Source organism: Theropithecus gelada, chromosome 11, assembly GCF_003255815.1.
Source record: "Theropithecus gelada isolate Dixy chromosome 11, Tgel_1.0, whole genome shotgun sequence".
Classification (NCBI taxonomy): Eukaryota; Metazoa; Chordata; class Mammalia; order Primates; family Cercopithecidae; genus Theropithecus; species Theropithecus gelada.
In genome coordinates, this window is record NC_037679.1 from 61,553,507 (window position 1) to 61,576,321 (window position 22,815).

The 22,815-nt window shown below is 38.7% G+C and overlaps 1 protein-coding gene across 3 annotated transcripts in view; it reads right to left on the reverse strand.

Annotated features, from left to right (window-relative positions):
• Positions 1-3,402: 3,402 nt before the first annotated feature.
• Positions 3,403-22,815, reverse strand: part of IGF1 (insulin like growth factor 1) — an 83,128-nt gene continuing 63,715 nt past the window's right edge. For all 3 annotated transcript variants that reach the window (XM_025403680.1, XM_025403679.1, XM_025403681.1), the window contains one exon: positions 3,403-10,156. In XM_025403680.1, the coding sequence (XP_025259465.1) occupies positions 10,097-10,156 (60 nt within the window). In that variant the 3' untranslated portion in view covers positions 3,403-10,096. The remainder of the gene's footprint in view (positions 10,157-22,815) is intronic.

Consider the following 22,815-nt stretch of genomic DNA (forward strand, 5'->3'; position numbering starts at 1 on the left):
TTGAAGGGAGAGACCCTACTCAGGGTCCTTTCTGAAGGAGGTTTGGACGTAAGCAGGAACCACTGAATAAAATAAGTGAGGTGGAGTTAGAAAATTATAGCACAGTTCCTCAATTTTTAAATCTCCTCTTAAAAGAGAAACCTCCCTACCAGGCCACATTTCCTACCTTACTTGTAGTTCAAGGTCAAATTTTACTTCTGATGTACTGCTGCAATTGTCTCAAATCCAATGTACATCTGCTTCTGTTTTTAGTGATTGCTTTATTCTTTTACAAGCCATCTCATTCCATCACAGGGTGAAGAAAAGAACATTTAGAAACCAGATGTTGTATTAACTATAACCATTATCCTTTATGGGATCCCAGAGGTTTAATCTCTATCCATAAACAGGTGAGGAAGATACCAGCTTTCAGCTGAGCTTTATGCTTAGGATGCTTCACTGAGAAGGAGGCGAAGGCTCTGCCATCCATCTGTCATTATGACTCGGGGAGGCTCATACTGGATGGGTATAGCCCAGTAGTTTCAACTTTCTCAGACCCAAAGCTCTCCTTTTTATAACATATATTTTATGATCTACCCTTTAATGTCCTAAAGTGAAATTCACAGGTAATATCAACATATGCAATTTTAACAAAAAACAAAATGATGCCTGAACTGTAACATAAAGGAGAAATAAAAGGAAAAGAGTTTGTAATAAAATAACATGCATTACAAGATAGAATGCTTAGGACAACTCTCCTAGAAAACTCACTGAAGTGGTCGGATGTTTATGCTCGTGGAGAATCATGCGTGGGACAGCTGCATGTGTAGACTGATGCAGATGTGGAGTGGAAAGATTCAAACAGCACAATTAGCATCGCCACTGATGATGTGATTTTCTAAAACAGTGAAAAAGACTTGGTAAAGTTCTACCTTTTCTTAATTTGTATGGTAATTGCATCCCTGAAGAACTAGGTTTATGTTAAAATTGTGCAAAAACACTCTGAGTTTATAAATAAATTGGAGTTATATTCTGGACTTAGGTGATTATAAACAGGATTATCTCCTACTTGCAATGTCTGGAGACCTGGTCCATACTCAATAACTGTCAGAAATACTCTCCCCAGTCATTGCAACAGTGCCAAATGTCTCCCAAATTATCTAGGACCAGCACCACTCCGCCCATTGTGAATGCTTGTATGGGCTGTCTAAGGCCACTTTGGAGGGCAGGGATATGGGAATGTGCGTCTCACGGAACTCTAGGCTCTAAGTCCACAGTGTTTCTCCAGAAGCCCTGATTCAACCATAGCACTTGAGACTACACTAACTTTGATAAGCTGTCAAGAGAAAAATAGGTGGATTGTTGCCAGAGGTCTTGGTAAGATTCTTAATAATCAGCTTCCAGTTTCACTTAAGTGGGAATGGTTTATTCCTGGACTGTATAAGAGCCAACACATAACCTTCCTCATGGAGGTATCCCAATATTGGCTCTATATCCCTGGGTGTTACCTACATAGTGTGAAGCACTATCCAGAACTGACGTACACATGTAGAAGAATGGCAGTGGGGAATGACACATTATTAGATACATCGGTTACCATGCAGAAATGCTTCTTTATCCTGATAATGTCATACTCAATAATAGGTCATCACTCGAAGGTGCCATTAGTCATGTGTCTGTCTGTAGTGTGTAAAGCCAGTTTTGAACAAGAAAGTATCAGTGAGTATTCTGAGCTGTCCTCATGTCTGGATTGGGTGTAAGTGGTGGAGTAGTAAAAGCAAATGTCTTCAGACTCAGGTTTAATGTCCTCAGACCCAGATTCAAGCCTTCTTTGCTGGTCTGTGACCTTCAGTAAACTAAGTAATGTCTTTGAGCCTCCATTTCCTTATCAGGCAGTGTTTACAATAGTGCCTGATGCATAAGCTTGTTGGAAGGATGAATGAGATAATATAGGTAAATCACTTGGCATAATGACTGACTCACAGTAAGTGCTTAGTAACTATTAACCACCATTATTGTTAGAGTGGTGGTAATTATCTCCAATAAAGATCTTACAGAAGAAAAAGAGGTTCTTTTAAAAAAAAGAGGCTGTTATTTGATGTAGATGACCTGGAAGGAAGATAGAATTCCTCTTAGGGATGGAATTGGTTTTTCCTTTAGGAAAGAACACCACTTGTACATATTCAGTAATAAAAGGTGAGCCAGCCCTGCCCCCACCCCTACCACCGGCAAAGCTGTGATGGTAGAAGATTGTCCTGTATAAGAATACAATCTAATTTTCTTATAAGTTCTTTCCAAAGGAGGGGATAAAGGGTTTGATAGAAAGTGGTTCCTGGGAGAGTTTGCAGAAGAGCAGGAAAGATCTTGCTAAGATCACAGGAGGCACATGAGCAGCCAGAAATTCCTTGGATTCATAGTAACAGTGATGTTTGCCGTTGAAATGGAAGGCGTTTTCTGTCCTGTGCTTAACTCACCCCCTTTGCATTGTCTACAAAATCTTTAGTGAAAGGCTGTGGCTAGATCACCCTAGTGTGAACGAAAGGAGAGAGGGATTGTCTGGAGTGGAGCGGGGAGAGAAGTGATACAGAACACCATGACTACAGGAGGCAAAATGCTAAGAGCATGAACAAGACATTTGGAGGAAGAAGGGGCCCACGCAATGACAGTCCCAGAGAGATTCTTGGATATCTTGAGGGAGCAAAGGTGGGAATGAATGTGAGATGGGACACCAATGGCACGTGAGAAAATATTAGAGAAAACTTTACTATGATTTCCTTAAAACTAAGTACAAAACTTACGAGACTTTTTTTATATTTAGGTAACTTTCCAAATAGTTAATGAATTTTTTAAAAATGAAATGAGATGCTTTTAAACAAGAGGGAGATTACCAATCTTTATACCTTGTACTTCTATATATACTGTTGTGAGTTTGATATTCACTGTATCTATTCAGTAAAAAATTGGAACAATTTATTGAAATGAAAACTCAATGCTGAGAGATCACATTCTTATAAATCTCTTGGTATGGGAATGTATTAGATGCCATTTATATATTATGTGCCTTATTTGATATGTTTGAATCTTCTGGCAGGAGAATATTTTCCCAACCACTTTGTGTCAGGGATTATAAGTCACTGTTGGGTGACAGTGAGGGGATTTTATGTACAACTGCTTTATTGTTAATGCATATATTGTACAATTCATACATCTCTTACATAGCTTTTGCAAGTCCTTTGAAACATATTTACTTTTAAATAGAATCTGTAAATTCTATGAGATATCTTCATTTTTGTGTATGATTAGTTTTATTTTTCTGGGTATGTTTTCATGTTTAATTGTTGCAATGACCTTAATAAAAATGCTATATAACAGTAGAATTCTTAAGGAATGACACATTACACCAACATTATCCAAAAGAACTAATTAATCAAACATGACTAATTTTAATGTAATTACTAAAGAAAGATATACCATTTTATTATGACACTCTAGCCATACATTTTCAAAATATGCTTATTAAACAGTAAATGTAAGATAATGATTCAATTAGTTACATTTTTAGAAGTCATTAGGATTGATATTCCTCTGCCATAAGTGAATTGAGTAATAATTTCAAATACAATCAGAATTAATTTAATAAAAAATATGCTTTTCAACTAAGACAGATATAATGAATGGCCAGTCATTATTTTCTGGTTTCAAAGTAGCAGGGGAAATTAATTCAGTGTCTGTAAGTTTATTTATCACACTTGGCCTATAAGTGTGATAAAAATACATGAGGCAAAATACATGATGTAATCCCAATTCTCATAGTTCATTAACTCGTTTACCAAAAAGAGATCTGACATGGTATTTAGGGCCTTTATGTAAACTGAATATAAGCTGCATGATATTTGAAAGGTTTTGATATTTCGAAGAGACATTTTCATGATACACAGACACAGATAAAAGATGTAAGTAGACAGCTTGAGGTTTCAGAGTCCCTCCTGTGGTGTGTTTAGCAGCGGGTACAAGATAAATATCCAAACAAAATCAGATTAAGGGATTAACGGAAGTGACTTTGCTATGAGTTGGTGAGTGGGGTCAATGGGTGGCTTGAAAGGGATTTTAGAGCTCTGTTTTTATTTTTCCTACTTTACATCAGTGCATTTTGGGCAAAATAAAATGAGTAATGCTTACTTTTAGGCCTCAGTAATATTTAAAAAAAGGCAGATTCTAAGGATTGTGGAAGGTCATGTTTTTGAAAGTGACAGCTAATTCAGCACAGGTAATTCAACTCAGAGTTTCTCAGGAGAAACTCGATCTCCATCTTAACTCATATTTCAGTTGGGCAGTAACATTTGGTTTTGTGTCCTCTCTTTTTTTTTTTTTAATTTTAAAAAAGCTTGGATTTTTTTCCCCTTGAAAGACCCCTATCAAAGATAGTTGAAGAATGAGGAGAGAAGGACCATGTTTACGATCAATGTAATCATACGTTAAGAGGGAACACATGGGCAGGGCGTGGTGGCTCACGCCTGTAATCCCAGCACTTTGGGAGGCTGAGGTGGGCAAATCACAAGGTCAGGAGTTCAAGACCAACCTGGCCAACATGGTGAAACCCCGTCTCTACTAAAAATACAAAAAATTAGCTGGACATGGTGGTGGGTGCCTGTAATCCCAGCTACTCCAGAGGCTAAAGCAGGAGAATCGCTTGAACTCAGGAGACAGAGGTTGCAGTGAGCCGAGATCTCGTGCCACTGCACTTCAGCCTGGGGGACGGTATGAGACTCCATCTCAAAAAAAAAAAAAAAAAAAAAAAGAGGGAACACGTGAAATATATGTTTTCAATGAGGTTCCTTTAATTCTAGAGTTTCAGATTGGTCAGCCCTCTATAAAATTCTGAGGAAGATACTAAAATAATGACTGGGTTGGGATGGGGGCAGAATAAAGACAGCTTCAAAAATCCCCTGGGCCTCTGGGTTATCTGTGAGAGGTTTCTTTAAAAAACAAAAGCATTGTTCTAGATAGGGATTGATTATTTAAATTGATATCTTTATCCTGTACCATATGCACTTAAAGCTTCTGACAGTCTTCTTTCTTTTTTAAATAGAAATTACACAAAGAAAAGATATCTATGTATCACTTTCTAATACCTAACAGGAAGGTCTTATAAAATATTAAAATAGCAATAAGCAAATATGTACTACAGGATTAAACACTAGCATTGAAAACAAAACAAAATCCAAAACCAAGAATCAACAACATTTTCCTTTTGTTGCTGCCCCCCTACCAGATCTGGACTTTATGATCTTTGCAAGGGAGGGGCATAAAGTTTCACAATTCTTCTATTTTAAAATAAATGATGCCATTGCATAAATCAGATTTATCTATTGAAAATATTGGTGGAAAGCCCATGTGATCTGAATGGAAAGATTCTTTCTTATGAGGAGAGTCAAACAGGTTCTGCTCTAATAAATTAGCACAATCTTTTAAGATTAAAAATAGCAAAACATTTTAAATAGTCTGATTACAGCTTCAACAAGTCAAACATACATTTCTATCTAGCCTATAGTTTTAAAGAGTCTATGTGGGTTTAACTTATTATTCCTCATTCCAATATAAAAAAAGAAGAAAAGAACCAAGTCATTTTGAGTATTAAGAAATTCATAAAGACTGTATAAAGTAAAAAAAAAAAAAAAAAAAAAAAAAAATCAAAAACAAGAAACAAAAAATCTTCACAGATTGTTAGCCATCTCTTTCAACGATTTCTCATAATTCTTTCTTTATCAGTAGATAACCCCCATCTCATAAGGAAATACTTTCCAACATTTCCCCAATGAGATCAGTGACTGCTTTTCATGAGAGCTACTGCTCTTTGAGATGTCTGGGTGAAGGGAGAATATCTTCTATAAACCAGTAAATGCCAAAAAATACCCAAGGGGGATTTGGCAGAAGCTATTTTTTTTTTTTTTTTTAACAGGTAAATCTATGTATTTTTTTCTCTTTGTTCTTATTTTCTCCACTTGCTGAGTATCTGTTTTAGAGCAGAGAGCACAAAAATCAATAAGGAACTTACTTATCTTTTAAGTTCTTCTATTTGGCTGTAAGATCTTTTTTCCCACATTTATTCTCCATGCTCTTGATCAAGTTCAGAAGATTGGATAATATATTGCTAATTTTGCTAAGTTTGAGAGCCAACAAAACAATGGAGCCTTCTAACTTTAAAAAATTTCCATCTCCTGCCCCTGCACGCCCAAATTCACAATTTGGTGAACAGTACACTACTTGTGAGTGATAAAAAGTTGAAAGGTGGTGGTGGCTAGATAGACCTAATGCTATTTTATTAAGCCATCTATCTATAGAATTGTTGTTTTTATACTTTAAAAAAATATGTCTATGCTTTCTTTTTTTTCTTTTTTTCTTTTTTTTTTTTTTTAGTCAAGTACTTTCTTAAAGAAACAATAGCACCACATTGGCATAGCTGGCCAAACAATAAATGGGAAAGCAAAATGTGCTACATCTTTTATTCTAAGCCTTCTCCCAAGTGCATGAAATAGTAACAGAAACCCTGGAGCCATAGAGCATGAGATGGTTTCATCTACACAAAGATTGATGTTCCAAGGACAGGAAGGATTCTCAAGGGAAGACAGGCTTTTGTTTGTTTGTTTTTTAATAAAATTTCCAAGGAAGTGATTTCTTTTCAGTATCCCATTGGATCCTTAGGGTGAATGTGTGTGTGTGTCTGTGTGTGTGTGTCTGTATCTGCGTCTGTGTCTGTGTATGTAGGGTGGGTGTTGAGAGATTTTCATATCCCTGGAAGAGTGGATTCTGATGCGGCGCTGCATTAACTTTTCAGGGGAACCACCTCATCTTAAAAAGTTCAAATAATACTTTGATACTATTTGGGGAAGAGAGAACAGAAATTTGACCTAAGTATCGAGGATGGTCAATTAAATTGGAAATAAGCCTATGAGTTGAAAGCTCATTCCTACCAATGTTTACCATTCTTTTACAAATATCTTGAAATGGCCTCATTCAAGAATTATAAAGCAATCTAATTCTGAAGCAAAGCTTGTAAAATTTTGGGTTGTGATATTTTGTTTGCTCCTTTCTATGAAATCCGAGTCATTCTGCTGGAGTATATAGTAATCGACTGACTTCCAGGGTTTGCATCAATTTGTCTTCTAGTGTTAATTCATTAAAAAATAAAATAGTGAATTGGTATAATGAGTTATTTTCAATTTATTTATGATCCAGTTGTGGAGGATTATGTGTTGGAAAAAGTTAAGAAAGATAATATGGCAATGCATCTTTCAGCTTTTCTCCTTGGGGGATTTTTGACTGTGGATAGAATTAAGTGAAGGAAATAAGTCATAGACAGTCTCAGAATTATCACATCTAACTATGACAGAAAACACGTAAGTCTGCAGAAGTCTGCCTATAAAGTTTTGTTGAGAGGGAATAATTTTAGAAGGTACACACTGGGGACAAGAAATAAAAAGAAGTGCCATCTTGGGAAGAGGAGTCCAGTATCTTATTCCACAGAACCTGTATGTCTGGAAAACAGGTAGAGGGCAAAAATGATGTATAGTTTCTTTTACATCTGTCCATAGTGATTGGAATATTGCTAAGCATGCTTGAGGTGCTCAATTCAAATAATGTTAGACTGAGAGTTAAAATACTTGTTGACTGAACAGGAGTGCTGGCTCCACTAAATGCAGCCTTCTTTTTGCAGATAGTCAGAGATCCAGGGAGTCTTTTTTTTCCTGGCCTCTGATCCTTAAGGTGACCCAGTGGGAGAAAAACTGAAGATGTTCTTTTTGTTTTTCATATAGACTTTTCAAGAATGTAAAATATACAATTTGCATGAAATAATTAAGCCTGGGTACTTTTAACCAAAAAGTCCTAAGGTGAATAAAAAGATCTGAATGTTGGATAACTCATTGTTCTAATGAGAAAATCTTGATCTACAGATGGGGATCATTTTCTAGGCTATGATGGACTAGTACACTAACCAGTGGACTTTCTTGATACCAATTTTCAGCTAAATGGATAAAACACATTCACAGAGAGCTAGGGGCTACCCTTCTAAGCAGGCATGGGAAATTTCTTGTTTTGATGGAAGTTTTTGCCTTTCAATTGGCAACTCTAGTCAAGCAAGTTTTAACACAATTTTTAAAAAATGTATATGCAGCTAAGAATAAGGGTAAAGTTTTTTAAAGAAGATAACTTTGTGACTTTTTATTAGATATTATTTTAATATTTCAAATTTGGGGTCATTTTCCTTATATTGCCTAGAAAAGAAGGAAGTATCATGTTTTTCAAAATGAATAGAATATTATTTATAGTATTAAACAAGGTTTTACTAGACATATAGTAACTGCATAGAAGAGTCAGTGAGTGCTAACAAATAGAGTAATTAACTCCCCTTTCACTGGTAGAAATCTCTTTGTTTTTCTCCTTTTTTCTTTTCCTTTCTCTCTTTTCACTTATCTTTGTATTCATAAAACCAAATGCAGAATTCAAAATCAAATTGAAAATCACATGCTTCTCACATATTTTAAAAAGTGTTTTAAAAGAGATTGAGCTGTTAGCTTTTAACAACTAGTTAGTTGGCCAGTTATTTGGATAGTTTCACTGACAAGAACTGAGATGTCAGGAGCATTCAATTCACCAATCTCTAGCTATGCTATGAATGGGTTATTTATAGAATTCCTTGCATCTCAGCAACTCAAGCACCCTGATGTTGCACCCTTACAGCAACCCAGGGTAAAAAAAATCTGAATCTTTATCTTTTTAAACCTTATACCACCCCTTTGAGGTAGGTAGATGACATATTGCCCCCATTTTGCAGATGAGGAAACTGAGGCACAGAGAGGTGAAGTGACTTGCCCAAGGTCACACAGTGGTGAGTCCATGACACAGCTGGCAGATGTTTGTTTCTTCAGTGAGAAAAAGAAACCAGGACTGCTAAAATTCCTAGCCTTCTGCTTTTTCCATTCCACAGTTTCCTCTCTGGACTTGCCAGTCCAATTTGCGTCAGTGGACTTTTGTGTCTGAAGTTCCTCTTGGAAGGCATAATTGGGGGGACTTTGCCTTCTTTCCCAAATGGATGGCGTTTTCAGTACCCTTCCCCTTGTGTCATCTTTGGCTCCAGGCTTCCCCTATTGTTTTGCTTTCACCTATTACCGTTTTGGCCAGACTCTTTCATATAACAAACTACAAAATAGCACCATTATACTAAAAAACAGAGTTTTACATACTGTTTGATATATCCTGTATAATTGATATGCTAAATTTACATAGTGCTCTATATGGAAAAAATAAAAAGAGGAAAGTTACTAATTAGGTTGCACATTAACTCATCATTTGAAGGAGCTGTTTTGAGTTGAAGAAACTTTCTATGTTTAAAATATATGCCTAAAAATGATTGGCCTCAAAGTTGCAACTATTTGCATTATTCTTTTTTGTAAGCATGATGTGGAAAAATAAAGCTTTGTGTCTAAAATAAAATGCATCCAACTTATATTTGGTACAAATGCCACAGATGGAATCTTGTGGGTTAGAAATTGGTGTGCTTCTTGACGACTTGCTGCTGCTTTTGAGGAGGCCAAATTCGGCAAATATAAAGGTTATGAAGGGAGGTGGTGGGTATAGACTAACAAGATTATCAGACACTGTAAAACAAACAGCCCGTGTTGTGTAGAAAGAAGTGCAAATAAGGAAACAATTCATAAACCACTTAGACAAGGTTGCTGAATGAATGGCTCCAGCAGCCAAGATTCAGAGAGGAATTTAGTGCAACTGGATCTATACAACACCCATGCATTTGTGGCTCTTGAGAGGCAGGGACTAAGATATATATATATATATATATATATATTTTCTTTTCTATAGAACATTATTGATAAAGGATCAACAGCAATCTACCAACTCCAGGACCATTTTTGCAAGGTGCAAATCACTCCTAAAGACAATGTTGGAATGTTTACTTGTGTATTTCATTGGGGGAAACGCCCATCTTTTAAATGTTATCAAACTTATTTTTTGGTAGGTGTTCCAAAGTTTAACAGGTAACTCGTGCAGAGCAAAGGATCCTGCGGTGGCATGTCACTCTTCACTCCTCAGGAGGGTCTTCCTACATTCTGTAGTTCTTGTTTCCTGCACTCCCTCTACTTGCGTTCTTCAAATGTACTTCCTATAAATAAGGAAGAAAAAGTGACATTAACTCGATGAAGTTTTATGTAACCATCTATTTCTAACACTGGGTCTCAACCTTCCGTATCATACGCCTTACCAGTTGAGCTAATAGAGAGCTTGAACCTTGGTTTTCCTGAGAAGGGCATATATAGGTGGACAGGCCCTTAGTACTTTTGCCAAATCTCACTCAGTGACCTTTATGTACCTCTGGTGGCGTGAATACCACAGGCAGCTTTATAATCACACAAAGATGAGATTTGATTCATCTGCTTCTATCACAGATTCATTGATTAAAAGGAGATCCTGAAAAATCCAGCCCTCTGGCCTCTAGATCCTTTCCTAGGAAGAAAAAAAATCAATCACATTCTGGGTTCATCCTCTGTTGTTTTATTGCAGTTTGTTCTGTTTTAATTTTTGTAAAAAAGAGATATTTATTTTTCATTGTTTTTCTTGTTTTCCTCTAGAGCAAGGCAGAGTTTTAGAAATCGAAGATTAGGAAATCTTATAATTTTGAGTCTGTAAAATCACAGACATACTGGGCTGAGCTCAACTCATAGCTCTTCTATTTTCTAGCTATGTAAACTTGTACGAGTGGCAATCTCTTGTGTTTCAGTTTCTTCATCCATAAACTAGGGTAACAATAATATCTACCTTATAGGATCAAAGATTAAATTATATATATATATATAATTTAATACTTATATTGTGAGTACTTATATATATATACAAGTACGCACAATAGACCTGGAACATGGTAAGCACTACATAAGTATTAGCTGCTGTTATTATTATTAACTCATTTTTCCTCTTCTTAGTATTGTCACCTTTATTGGAAAGTAACCGTGCCAAGACTAAAAGTCCTGGGTTCCTAATTTGGTGTTACCATTCACTGATCAACAAGATATGATGTTATCTTAAGGATATTGAGGTTTTTTTTCCTTGAACAGGGTCTCTCTCTGTTGCCCAGGCTGGAGTGCTGTGGTGCCATCTCAGCTCACGGCAACCTCTGCCTTCCAGGCTTACACAATCCTCCTGCCTCAGCCTCCTGAGTAGCTGCGACCACAGGTACATGCCACCATGCCTTGATAATTTTTTTTTTTTTTTTGTAGACATGGGGTTTTGCTATATTGCCCAGGCTGGTCTTCAACTAGTGGACTCAGGTGATCCACCCGGCCTTGGTCTCCCAAAGTGCTGCCATTCCAGGCATGAGCCACTATACCCGTCCTGAATATTGAGTTTTGTTTAGAATAGAAGCCCTGTGAGAGCAGAGATGTGTCTGTCTGTTCACTGTTATAGTCCCAGTGTCTAGAACAGTGTCCAGGTTATTGCAGGTACTCAATAAATATCTGTAAAATGAGCGAAATGAATGAATGTGTATGAGGGACCCCCTCGTGATGTGCAGAACTAAGTCATTATATTATAATACTTTTCCTACAGTTATTATTTTATCCTTGAATGTATTTAAATTGCAAAGTATGTAGATAGGAGTTTTGAAATAAAATCAAAGAGGAACTGGCACTTATATGCATAAACCTGAGGTACATCTTTTTTTTGGTTTTACCTCTAGGCAGAGAGCCCTCTACAGAAGGATGTAACGGATAATTATTGGTATAGAATGAGGTTCATAACCAGAAACAAAAGTTCTCTCCATGATACCTGGAATCTTCAAACTGTTCCTTCTGGCTAAGGTGATGAACACCCACACAGTCACAATATTGTGAGGAGCTAAAGCATATTTGAGATTACTCAGACCTGAGACCTGGAGAAGGTGAGAGGTTTTAATATGACGGCTGGGGAAAAAGATCAATTGCCACCCCTCGGAAATAATGCCTATTGGCCAAGGTTCACAGGGATCTGGCAGTTTTTCTTACACATGTTTTCCAGTTCTACTTGGAACATTAGAGTTATCACCAAGTCCTTCATGAAAGGTAGTTAGCATTGTATGAGTTGATGGTCAACATCTTGTACTGACTGAGTAGAAGTAAGATGGCATTATTGTGTAAAAACATTCAAATAGCTCAGTGACCACTGCAAAAAGGAAAAAAAAGCTGGTAGAAAGAAACTGGGCATTTGCATAGAATAACTTGAAATGCCATCTGTTTTAAATCCTGGCACTTTCCCTCAAATATCACAAAAGACCACTTAAGATATATTTGTTATGGTGCAAAGCATCTACTGCTAAGCTCCCGGTAAACTTGTGTTTTTCTTTTGTTTTTGTTTTTGTTTTTGTTTTGAGCTGGAGTCTCGCTCTGTTGCCCAGGCTGGAGTGCAATGGTGCGTTCTCAGTTCACTGCAACCTCTGCCCCTGGGTTCAAGCGATTCTCCTGCCTCAGCCTCCCTAGTAGCTGGGATTACAGGTGCCTGCCACCATGCCCAGTTAATTTTTGTACTTTTTAGTAGAGATGGGATTTTATCATATTGGCCACGTTGGTCTCAAACTCCTGACCTTGTGATCCACCTGTTTTGGCCTCCCAAAGTGCTGGGATTACAGGTGTGAGCTAAACTTGTGTTTTTAATCTTACATTGGGTTCTGCTTTCCTTTTTTTTTCTTTTTTTTTTTGAGTTGGAGTCTCACTCTGTCACCCAGGCTGCAGTGCAGTGATGCGATCTAGGCTCACTGTAACCTCTGCCTCCCGGTTCAAGTGATTCTCATGCCTCAGCCTCCCAAGTAGCTGGGATTACAGGTGAGTACCATCATGCCCAGCTAATTTTTTGTATTTTTAGTAGAGATGGGGTTTTGCCGTGTTGGCCAGGCTGGTCTTGAACTCCTGACCTCAGGTGATCTGCCTGCCTCAGCCTCCTGAAGTACTGGGATTACAGGTGTGAGCCACCATGACTGGCCGTGTTCTGCTTTCTTATAGGAGTTCTCTAGAAAAATGAGAGAAGGACACATGGGGCCACAGAATAGCATCATTAACGTTCCCAAATTCCTTGAAATGTTTTTGTTCAATTCTCAATCAACACTGTTGATGGTCTGTAGCTCATCAAATCCCCAAAATAGATATTATTAAGGATGCCATCTCTCTGCCTAACTACTAACCAAATTAATTAACAGGCAGAGAAACACACTAATTTGAATTTTACCTTTTGTTTTTCTGTTTAAGAGACATACCAGCTCCAAATAAGAAGATCTTTAAGCATCTGCAGTGCCCAAACTTAGAAAATATTCAGGAATGAAATGGGAACAAATTAAAAGAAAGCCTCATAAAGCATTTAATCTCCATTCTTCCTCTCAAGCCAAATTAATCCCAAATTTCTGCAAGAAAACATTAAGGCACCATCTATGCTTTACTCTTTAAATTATTGGGGGGCTATAGCAAAAAGAATTGAGGTTAGATTGGCCAACCACATACATCTTATTTTTCGTATCCAATAGAGAGATTCTTTTTCTTTTCTCTCAAAGCACAAGGCATAAAGTGTAAAGTCTGAGCAGAGGGATCCCCTGGTCTGTTTCTTCTGGGTCTGTCTCAGCATCACAGCAAAGCCAGGGGCTGAGACTCACTTGAGTGAAGCAGATGCTGTGCCAAGTAGCATGGTTCCCATGCACACACGTGCACGGTGGAGGCCATTCAAACCAGCTGGGTTGTCGTCTGGTTTGCATTTGGCTCTCTTCCCAGGCTGTCACATGTGACTTCTTTGTTGCAGACAATGACAGTGACAAAACAAAAGCACTCAGGCACTTGGTCTCAGTTGCATCTGTTGCTTTGCTCATTGTCTTAACTTAATTACGCTGGCCACCCTTGACAATGGGCGGCAAGTGGAGGCATGTTAGAAGCAGCCGTCATCATTGGAGCTGGCACCCACCTTCGGTGCACTTCTTGAAGGGTTATGAAACTGTCCCACATTCAGTCAAGCAAAAACTTTTCACTTCAACAGCTTGTCCAAGACAAACAAACCAGCTGAAACTGTTTCTAGTATGCAAGTAGGCAGATTTTTAAAAGGAAAACAGTAGTGAGTAAATACTGTTTCCTATTGACACCGACGAAGGTAAGACTATTAAGAAAACGTTGATCCTCCAGCTCACTGGGGTTGGTTAAAGATGTTTACCCTTCAGAAGGAAAGGTTAACCAACTCATTAGGAAATAAGTTTGTGGAAGGTTTAATTTGTGATATATATGATTACCCATTATGTACAGACACACATATTTAGGGTGCTAGAAAAGGCCCTGAAGAGGCCATTCACCTTCTCCCATTATCTCTTGGTTCTTATCCTAGCTCCAAGCTTTCCTTTGGAAACCTATCCACAGACTTTTCAGATAAGATCACTGTGCCAAGTGTGGTGGCTCACACCTGTAATCCCAGCACTTTGGGAGGCTGAGATGGGCAGATCACTTGAGGTCAGGAGTTCGAGACCAGCCTGGCCAACATGGTGAAACCCCGTCTCTCCTAAAAATACAAAAAATTAGCCTGGTGTGATGGCATGTGCCTGTAGCTTCAGCTACTAGGGAGGCTGAGGCAAGAGAATTGCTTGAATCCGGGAGGCGGAGGTTGCAGTGAGCTGAGATTGTGACACTGCATTCCAGCCTTGGCGACAGAGTGAAACTCTGTCTCCAAAAAAAAAAAGATCACTGAGGACTAATAACAGTGGCAATAATAATAACGTTGCTTAACATTTGCAGAGGCTTTACAGTTTACAATATAATATCACTGAATCCTGACAATCACCATGTGAGGTGATGCGGTGTTATTCCTGTCAGTCCCATGTACAAGCTGAGGCTCGCTAAGATTTAGTAATATGCTTGAGGTCACAGAGGAACAAACTGATAGACCAAGGGCTAAGATAGTAACAGTTCCCATTACTTGAACATTTGTTATGTGCTGGGGATTGTGGTATGTACGTAAATTACATATATTTTCTTTTTTCCTATAGTTCTCTCAGGGATAAGTACTACTGTCTTGACTGTTTTATCTTTAAGGAATCTGAAACCTAGGGTAAACAACTTGCCTAATTTCTTATGATGGAGATGTAATAGTGGTTGGAATTTGGACCTATTCCTTCTGATTCTGGAGCTCACCAGTTAACCACTCCGCTAAACTGCCTCCCCAAGAGGTAAAAAATATCTAGTGCTTTCAAGTCCAGATCTCTTTCCAATAGCAATAGTTGATAATATCATGAGCTGCCCCTGCTCCCAGATGGGGGTAGATGCTGGTTTAGAGGGCAAGGCCGTGCCATGGGACAGAAGACTCAACGAGGAGGGGGAGTATTACCACAAGCTGGGACCCATTTGTAATGGTATTTATAGAAGTCTAGGAGCACAGTATTCAATTAGCAAAAGCAAACTCCCTGGATATTATAACCCCTTTTTTTCTTCCCCACCCCACCCGCCGCCCCCCACCTGCCCCCCAGCTATCTTTATGAGATTTTGCCTGATAGATAGAATCTAAAAGGATAAAAATAGGCTCTTTAAACTTCAGGGAGGAAGCAGTGATGTTTTCAGTAGACTATGTTTCCATCTCCACCCACTCCAAACAAGTTAAGTATTGTATGACATGAAGTCTAGGAAAAGCCTGGCACTCTATAAAAAATACTGGGAAAATTCTGTCCAGCATGGAATATCAGCAGCTTATTGTACAGCATAAAGTACTAACTCAGCATTGACCTTCTTCGAAAAAGGGCAAAATGAGAAGAAAAGAGCAGTGGATGATTAGAAAGCGGGCTCAGATATCAGCCCTTTGCCTGTTGAAAGGGACGTGCTATAGCAATTTTGCTGGCTTGGCCTAGGGACATGTGAAATGGTGGACGATGATTTAGATGTCTCAGTATCAACTTTGATATCTCTGCTTCAGGGAATCACAGTTCAAATTCCAGGAGAGTTGGATCAGTCTTTCCTCTCTGGCAGCCAGGTAAAGCGAGGGTCATGCGATCTACTCAGCACTTTGGGATATGACTTTAAAACCAAAGAACAAGGTGCACATTTTGAGAAACCTGTACTCCTCGTTTATGTGGCTGCTTCTTTAACAGAGTAAGGGACATGTACTTACTGGACACAGTTTTGGTCAGTCCAGCGTCACGTTTTTTTCTGGAAACCTCACCCCACTTTTTATGTGGTTGTGGAAATTCCCCCACCCCCTGCCACTACAACGGCTCTTCTTTGGCTCTAGTGGATTGGACCAGGGCAGGCCCCTCCCAAGAGCCAGTGACCAAGCGTGGGGGGGACATCGAGGCAGACCTGTTTCTGAGAGACACAGAAATTTGTTGGGCAACTTTATTGCCCAACTTTAGCTCAAAAACTCTGTGATGACTTTACTGAACTTTCCTTAGACCACAGACCCACCTAAAATGTTTCCAACCAATCTGCTCTCCCTCTCTTCTTCCCTTGGGCTCAGGCTTGCCTTGCAATCTGATGGCTTTGCCTATCCTCCCCTATTTCGGTTCACACATTAATTCCCCCTAATAAAACTCCTGTTCATTTAACACCTTCTCATCTTCTGTTCCTTGGAGGACCTTGTCTTACGCATCTGGTTTGAATCCTAGCTCTCCCCCACAGTAGTTGTGTTACCTTTGATAATCACTACGTTGTGCTGTCCTCAATTTCCTCTTCTGTAAAATGAAAGGGTGGGGTAAGAGCACCTACCTCAGAGTGGTGTTGTAACTGGATGTAATAACCCTCAGTCATTTACCCGGCATGGGGTAAAAGTTGTGTGCAGGAGGGTCTACTGTTTAGAAAAAACTTGAACCTAATTGTTAGCACCATCAGTCTGTTCTGGCTTGTGTGCTGTAAGAGCCCTCTCTGCGTCTACATTTGTTCAAGCATTGATGTTCTGTAGGGTAAATTCTGCATGTTTGTCTCTCCACTAAAACATCAGTTCCTTGAGAGCAGGTAGAATATTTCCTTCACTTCTATATCCTCCCCAGACCCAAGCAAAGTGCTTGAGCAAAGTGGCAAACCAGGAAATACTCATTAAATGGATGCAAATTTCCTGCAGGAATGATGGAATGGAGTCAGGTCAACAGCAAATGTTGCATGGCTGCTTACTTTTCCTCCTGTGGTATTCTCTACAAGGACAAATAGCATGGAACCCCCTTGCATCTCATACAAGTGACAGGTTGTATATGGTAAATATCAACTAAGAAATGCAGGAGAGAGTGCAGTGCTTGATTAACACACTGTGGTCTGTCTATCTCGGGTTTGTATTCTGCTCGACCACTTGTTAGCCCAAGACGTTGGTGAGACACTTAGCCATACTCAGCCTGAGATTTCCTATCTATACAATAGTGATAATTGTGGTACTCACTCTGTAAGCTTCATGTGAAGATTAAATGAGGTGATTCCCTATAACCCTTGCCACGGGGCAAGTACCTAATCAATATCAGCTACTATGATCTTTTAAATTTACTTTTTAATTATTACTATTGTCAAAGCAGTTTCCATGCTAGAGTGCTGCCCTTTCTCCTGCTGAATGTGGGGAAACAGTAGCTACCTCCTTAGTTTCCAGAGCTCCCTTGAGTGCTGGGACAGTGGACTTACAGCTCTGTTTTCTAGTGACTGGGGCATTCCTAGGAATCCTCAGGAGTCAAAGGACTTTATTCCAAGATTATCTTGACTTAGCAACTTTCTTACTCTTTAAAGACTACCACCTGACTCTATTTCAAATATTTCTGCCTGTGATTTAAAAAAATCTCTATCAAAATGGTTTAAAAGCCTGGGGAACAAAGAAAAAAAATGCCAAGGGTAGTTTCCCTTGCTGACAAGAGGTGTTTATGTTGCCTTTAATAGTCATGAAGGATGTTGTAAAATCCTTCAGGATCAGGGCTCTCCAGACTGTTGATTTTATGGGCAGCTTGTTTAGTTAGCTGTTTGTGTTACATTTTTAAATTTAAAAAATGTTTAAGCTTAGTATCTTTCGCAGAGGGAGTTGATTTTGGAATTGTCGAAAGGTTCAAATGTGGTATTTTAAAAAGTGAAACACCAGATTCTAGCGATTTTGCTGATATATGTTAAAGATTCAGCATATTTGTACCTAAAAACTGGATTTGGTTATTCTTTTTCTCTTAAGCCTCCGAAATGTCGTTGTTTCATCTGACATACAATTTAGGCTAGAGTTACTTAAACTGGTGTATGCAGTAACTCCTATTACAGTGTCCTTGGGAGATGTTAGGCCTAGGGTTTTTACTTTTTGGTGTCATTTCAAAGCAATAGTGATGAGTTCACAGGGTTAGGAGGAAAGGGTGTTGCCCTCTTTCACTCATTCCTTGTGTGTGTGACAAATCTGGGCAGAACATTCGAATGCTGTGTTCTGAATTTTCCTCCTCACTGAATTGAGAGAAATTCTGGAAGTTTGGAAGCCTCTCTTGAACTTTTAGGATGAACAAAATAACACTGTGACAAGTTAAATTGATTTGCATCTGTTTGAGGTTGACAGCAGCCTTCAGCATATAAAAGTAAACATGCAGAGTGCCAGCCAGTGCTATTCCAAGGCAGAGAATACCTCAAGAACATTTTATGCATGCATACAGTTTTAAAAAAATCAGAATTGTGGCATTGTGCCAAAAGCACCTCTACCTTCATTATTATTTATAGAGAGACAAATCAGAGCATTCAGTAGTGACCTAGGTAAAACAATACTGACAAAGTAACAGTAATTATACTATGCATTTATTGATTCATTCATATTTTTTATTCCTTCTAGTCTTCCAGTGCCTCACGAGCTAGTCAAGCATGGCACATACTTGCACCATGACATAAACATTGCATACCCCCAACTCTACAATTGTCAGCTGATTGAGAACCTTACTCAACCCTCAACTTGCCATGGTCTTGCCCCTAATCCTTTGGAACTTTTGTCTTGCTATAATTGTGAACTAAAGCTGTGAAAATAGCACATCATATTTTCACAGATGGCAGGGCTAGTTGGTCTTCAATTACTTAACCTCTTGGTGCTGGCAAGACAGAAAACCCCAAGTGAATGTTTATACATTGTACAGAGAATTTTGTAGAAACTTTTGCCATGGATTCCAGCTTGGAAGCTTGGACCGTTTGGCTGGTTTCGGTTTGATGTAAAATTTCTTGGTCTTTCGCTAGTAACTTTGGAGTTATTTTATGAGACAAGAGTTGCCATCACACTCAGCTTTTCATAGATCTTGCTCTTAACATTTTATCTTCATATGGACATTTTGACCATGTCAGTTAGAGAAGCCCAGGAGGACAAGGTAATCCATTGCCATCTTTTTTCCAGAGTGATCACAACAGATGCCTACTCAAATAAATGAATGTTCCTTTATCTGACCTGATGGGCATGAAGGCATATGACAGACTGAATAGAGGAAGTTAGAGACTAATGGTTCAGACATGGGAAAGTGGTGTTTAATGGGTTTTGTCAATAACCCCAGTCCCTAATAGAAGAAGGGGCAGGGGATGATAGAAGGAAGATTGGCTGGATGCATTGACCTTCGGTTGTAATGGGTCAATAATTAGACCTAGAAGTTTCTCAAGTTGCAGATTGGTTCTATGGGAAAGTTACTGCGATCTATAGATAGGGATCTACAGAATCCTTCTGTGTATATTAGATGGAAAGTGGTCGAAGTCCCTGGATCCTTGAAAGATACCATAAAAAGAAAACCAACTTCTTTCCACCCCCCCCCCAATAATGCCCCTTTATTTCCTGAATAATTTTTAATTTAGGATGAGAAACAGGCTTTTGAGAAGACAAAGGAATCCTGCAGTTTTTACTGAATGATGATTAGTTTTTACATAGGAATTTACCTTCACTGAAAGAAAAGCCAGGAAACTGTTCTCACCTATAGTTTTGGAAAGTATTTCCCCCCGAGCTCCCTAATGGGTTCAACAATGCTAGAACACAAAGGTGCACACAGACACACACACGTGCGGGCACAGACACACACACACACACGAAGGGGAGAATAGTCCCCTTCCCCTCAAAACTGTTTGCTATAGTTTATTACAGATTCTAAATTGCTGCCAAGGACATTTAGAATTAAAATCAGTTTGATGCACCTTTAGCATTCTTATTTCTAACCATCATACTACCACTTTTTAAAAAGTTAGCTTCTTGACCCTGGTTCTTAAAACTATAACCATACTAATTAATAAAATAAAGATGGGAATTTCCAAAATGTTTTCTAGCTCCTGTTACTTATCTAACAATAGGCAATGAGAGTTATAATTGAGTTCCTGGTATGGTAAGAACTTTTTTAGGGGCTCTCTGGAAAAATCAGACATGGAGTCCATAAACCTCTTGTCCCTTGTCTCTCATCATTTCCCTGCTGTTCTCAATCTCCATTTCTCTCTTCTGGAATTTAAACATAAGTTTATATTTTTAAATCATCTCTTTTGGTCACTGGATGAAAATGGGATGGCACTAAAGGCATTAAGGAGTCCCATTAAAGAAGGACCCTCAAATATGTGCGCATCAGGGAAAAGTTCTGATTCTAGTTAGGCCTTTGGGGATGATGGAAAAGCTGATTTTCACCTCGCAGGTCTGGAAGTTTAGTGGACCTGGAGAATTTTTGCTAATCTCAGCCACTCCCTCTTTAAAAATTGACCTGTCTTGCTTAGGCCAAAGGAATCAGTAACTGGGCTTTAAGTACTGAGGTGAGCATACAAACTGGGTATTTCAAATCTCATAAAAAGGGATTTGGATTCTGCTTCATCTAAAACTATTAATCTTTTCATTGCTCCTGAAGGCTTCCCCTTTAACTAGAGACTATCAATGTTGCCCTTGGATTAAAAGTCAACTCTGTGTTATCTAGTGAATATTGCAAAAAAGCCCTACTCTTTTCCTATGGGCAAGTAAAAAGAATAGACCTCATCTTCCCCAGTGGGTGTTAATGGACTTGAGACATTGCAGAATTTATTACCTAAGAAAACAATGTTTCTCTTTAGTGGGAGGGAGGTCTTCAAGGGATGGAGGTGAGAGAAGGGGAATTGCTCTTTGGGAGCTCATTTATTTGCCTCCTTTTCCACCCTTACATTCAAACAGTGCACACATTAGAAGCTGTGTGAGGTTTTGTTTGTTTTCAAGAGATGTTTGAAGAAAGATAAAATGCTTGTGAAAGGCACTGGATTGGCAGCCCTAGAAACGAAAGTGCCCCGGAAGCTGTGTGAGCCTGGAAATATCCTGCATTTCTATTTATTTTGGCAATTTTACTTAAAACTACCAAGAACTGGAGTTCATTCTACAATTAAATTTTCCCAAGGCACCATGAAATGAGAACACGTATTACATTTAATTTTAACTAGTTGAGAAAAATGATGGTTTTCCGAAAGTTCATTATATGACCCGGAAACAGAAGCAATGGCTCTCACTTGGGACAGCCAAGCTACCCATTTAAGTTGGAATTATTCATAGAACCAGGGGTTCTCTGGGTTGGAATGTTTCTTAGGTCATTGAGTTCTCTTATTCTCCTACCACATGCTTGAAACTCTACTACCACATCATGGAAAAGGGTTGGCAAGCTTGGGCTTGAAGGTTTTGGTGACACAAGACTGGCTTCTACTTCAGGAGACCAACTTCTTTTTCACATAGCTCCAATTTTCAGAGGTAAGTAAAATAATGTTAACTAAAACTTTAATAATGCTTACTATGGGCTAGATGCCTTTTTAAGCACTATAATATGTTTTTAAATATACACCTCCCACTCCTTGCACAGACACACACATGCACACTCTACACTCACACACATACACACACACACAATCTCAATAAACCCTCACAACTATATAAGGTAAATTCAGTTGTTACCCCTATTTAACAGATAAGGAAACTGAGGCACACATAAGTTACATGATTTGCCCAAAGCTACAACGCAAGTAAGAGCCAAGATTTGAACCCAGGTAATCTGAATCTACATTTTGTACTCTTAATGACTATATTTTATTATTTTTTTTGAGATAGAGTCTTACTCTGTCACCCAAGCTGGCATGCAGTGGCAGGATCTTGGCTCACTGCAACCTCTGCCTCCCAGGTTCAAGCAATTCTCATGCCTCAGCCTCCTGAGTAGCTAGGATTACAGGCGCGTGCCACCACACCCAGTTAATTTTTTTGTATTTTTAGTAGAGATGGAGTTTTGCTATGTTGCCCAGGCTAGTCTTGAACTCCTGAGCTCAGGCAATCTGCCTGCCTTGGCCTCCCAAAGTGCTAGGATTACAGACATGAGCCACTGTACCAAGCCTTAAAGACTATATTTTAGCATCTCCAATGCTTATAACTCTTGTTCATGCCTAGTACAGAGGTTTGCACATTGTAGTTGCTCAATAAAAAAATATTTTTCACCAATTTTATTTCAGGATGATTATTCCATATACATTCCAATTAGTTGTACACACAATTATCAATCTGCCCTAGGAAACAGTTGAAGTTGAAACACTGGAATTTTAAATGATTATTAATATTCTGCCTACTTCAAAGAAACATTAAGAGGAGTAACAGGTATATAACATTCACTATGCAATTCTTAGCCAGTTGCCACCTGTAGCAGTAGGTCCTTAAACAATTTCAATTTGGCCAGAGAAGGAAATTTCAAACATGCAAGACTTGTATAAACATAGCTCCTATGCCTTTCCTTTTTTACTCTGTACTTGCCTCACTGTCTTATGCAGGAGAATAAGGAATCATTTCATCTCAGCAGTGCCACTTGTTTTCATGGTGTCTCTTTCTACCACTATTCATCAGCCTATGTCACTCATTTGTCCCATC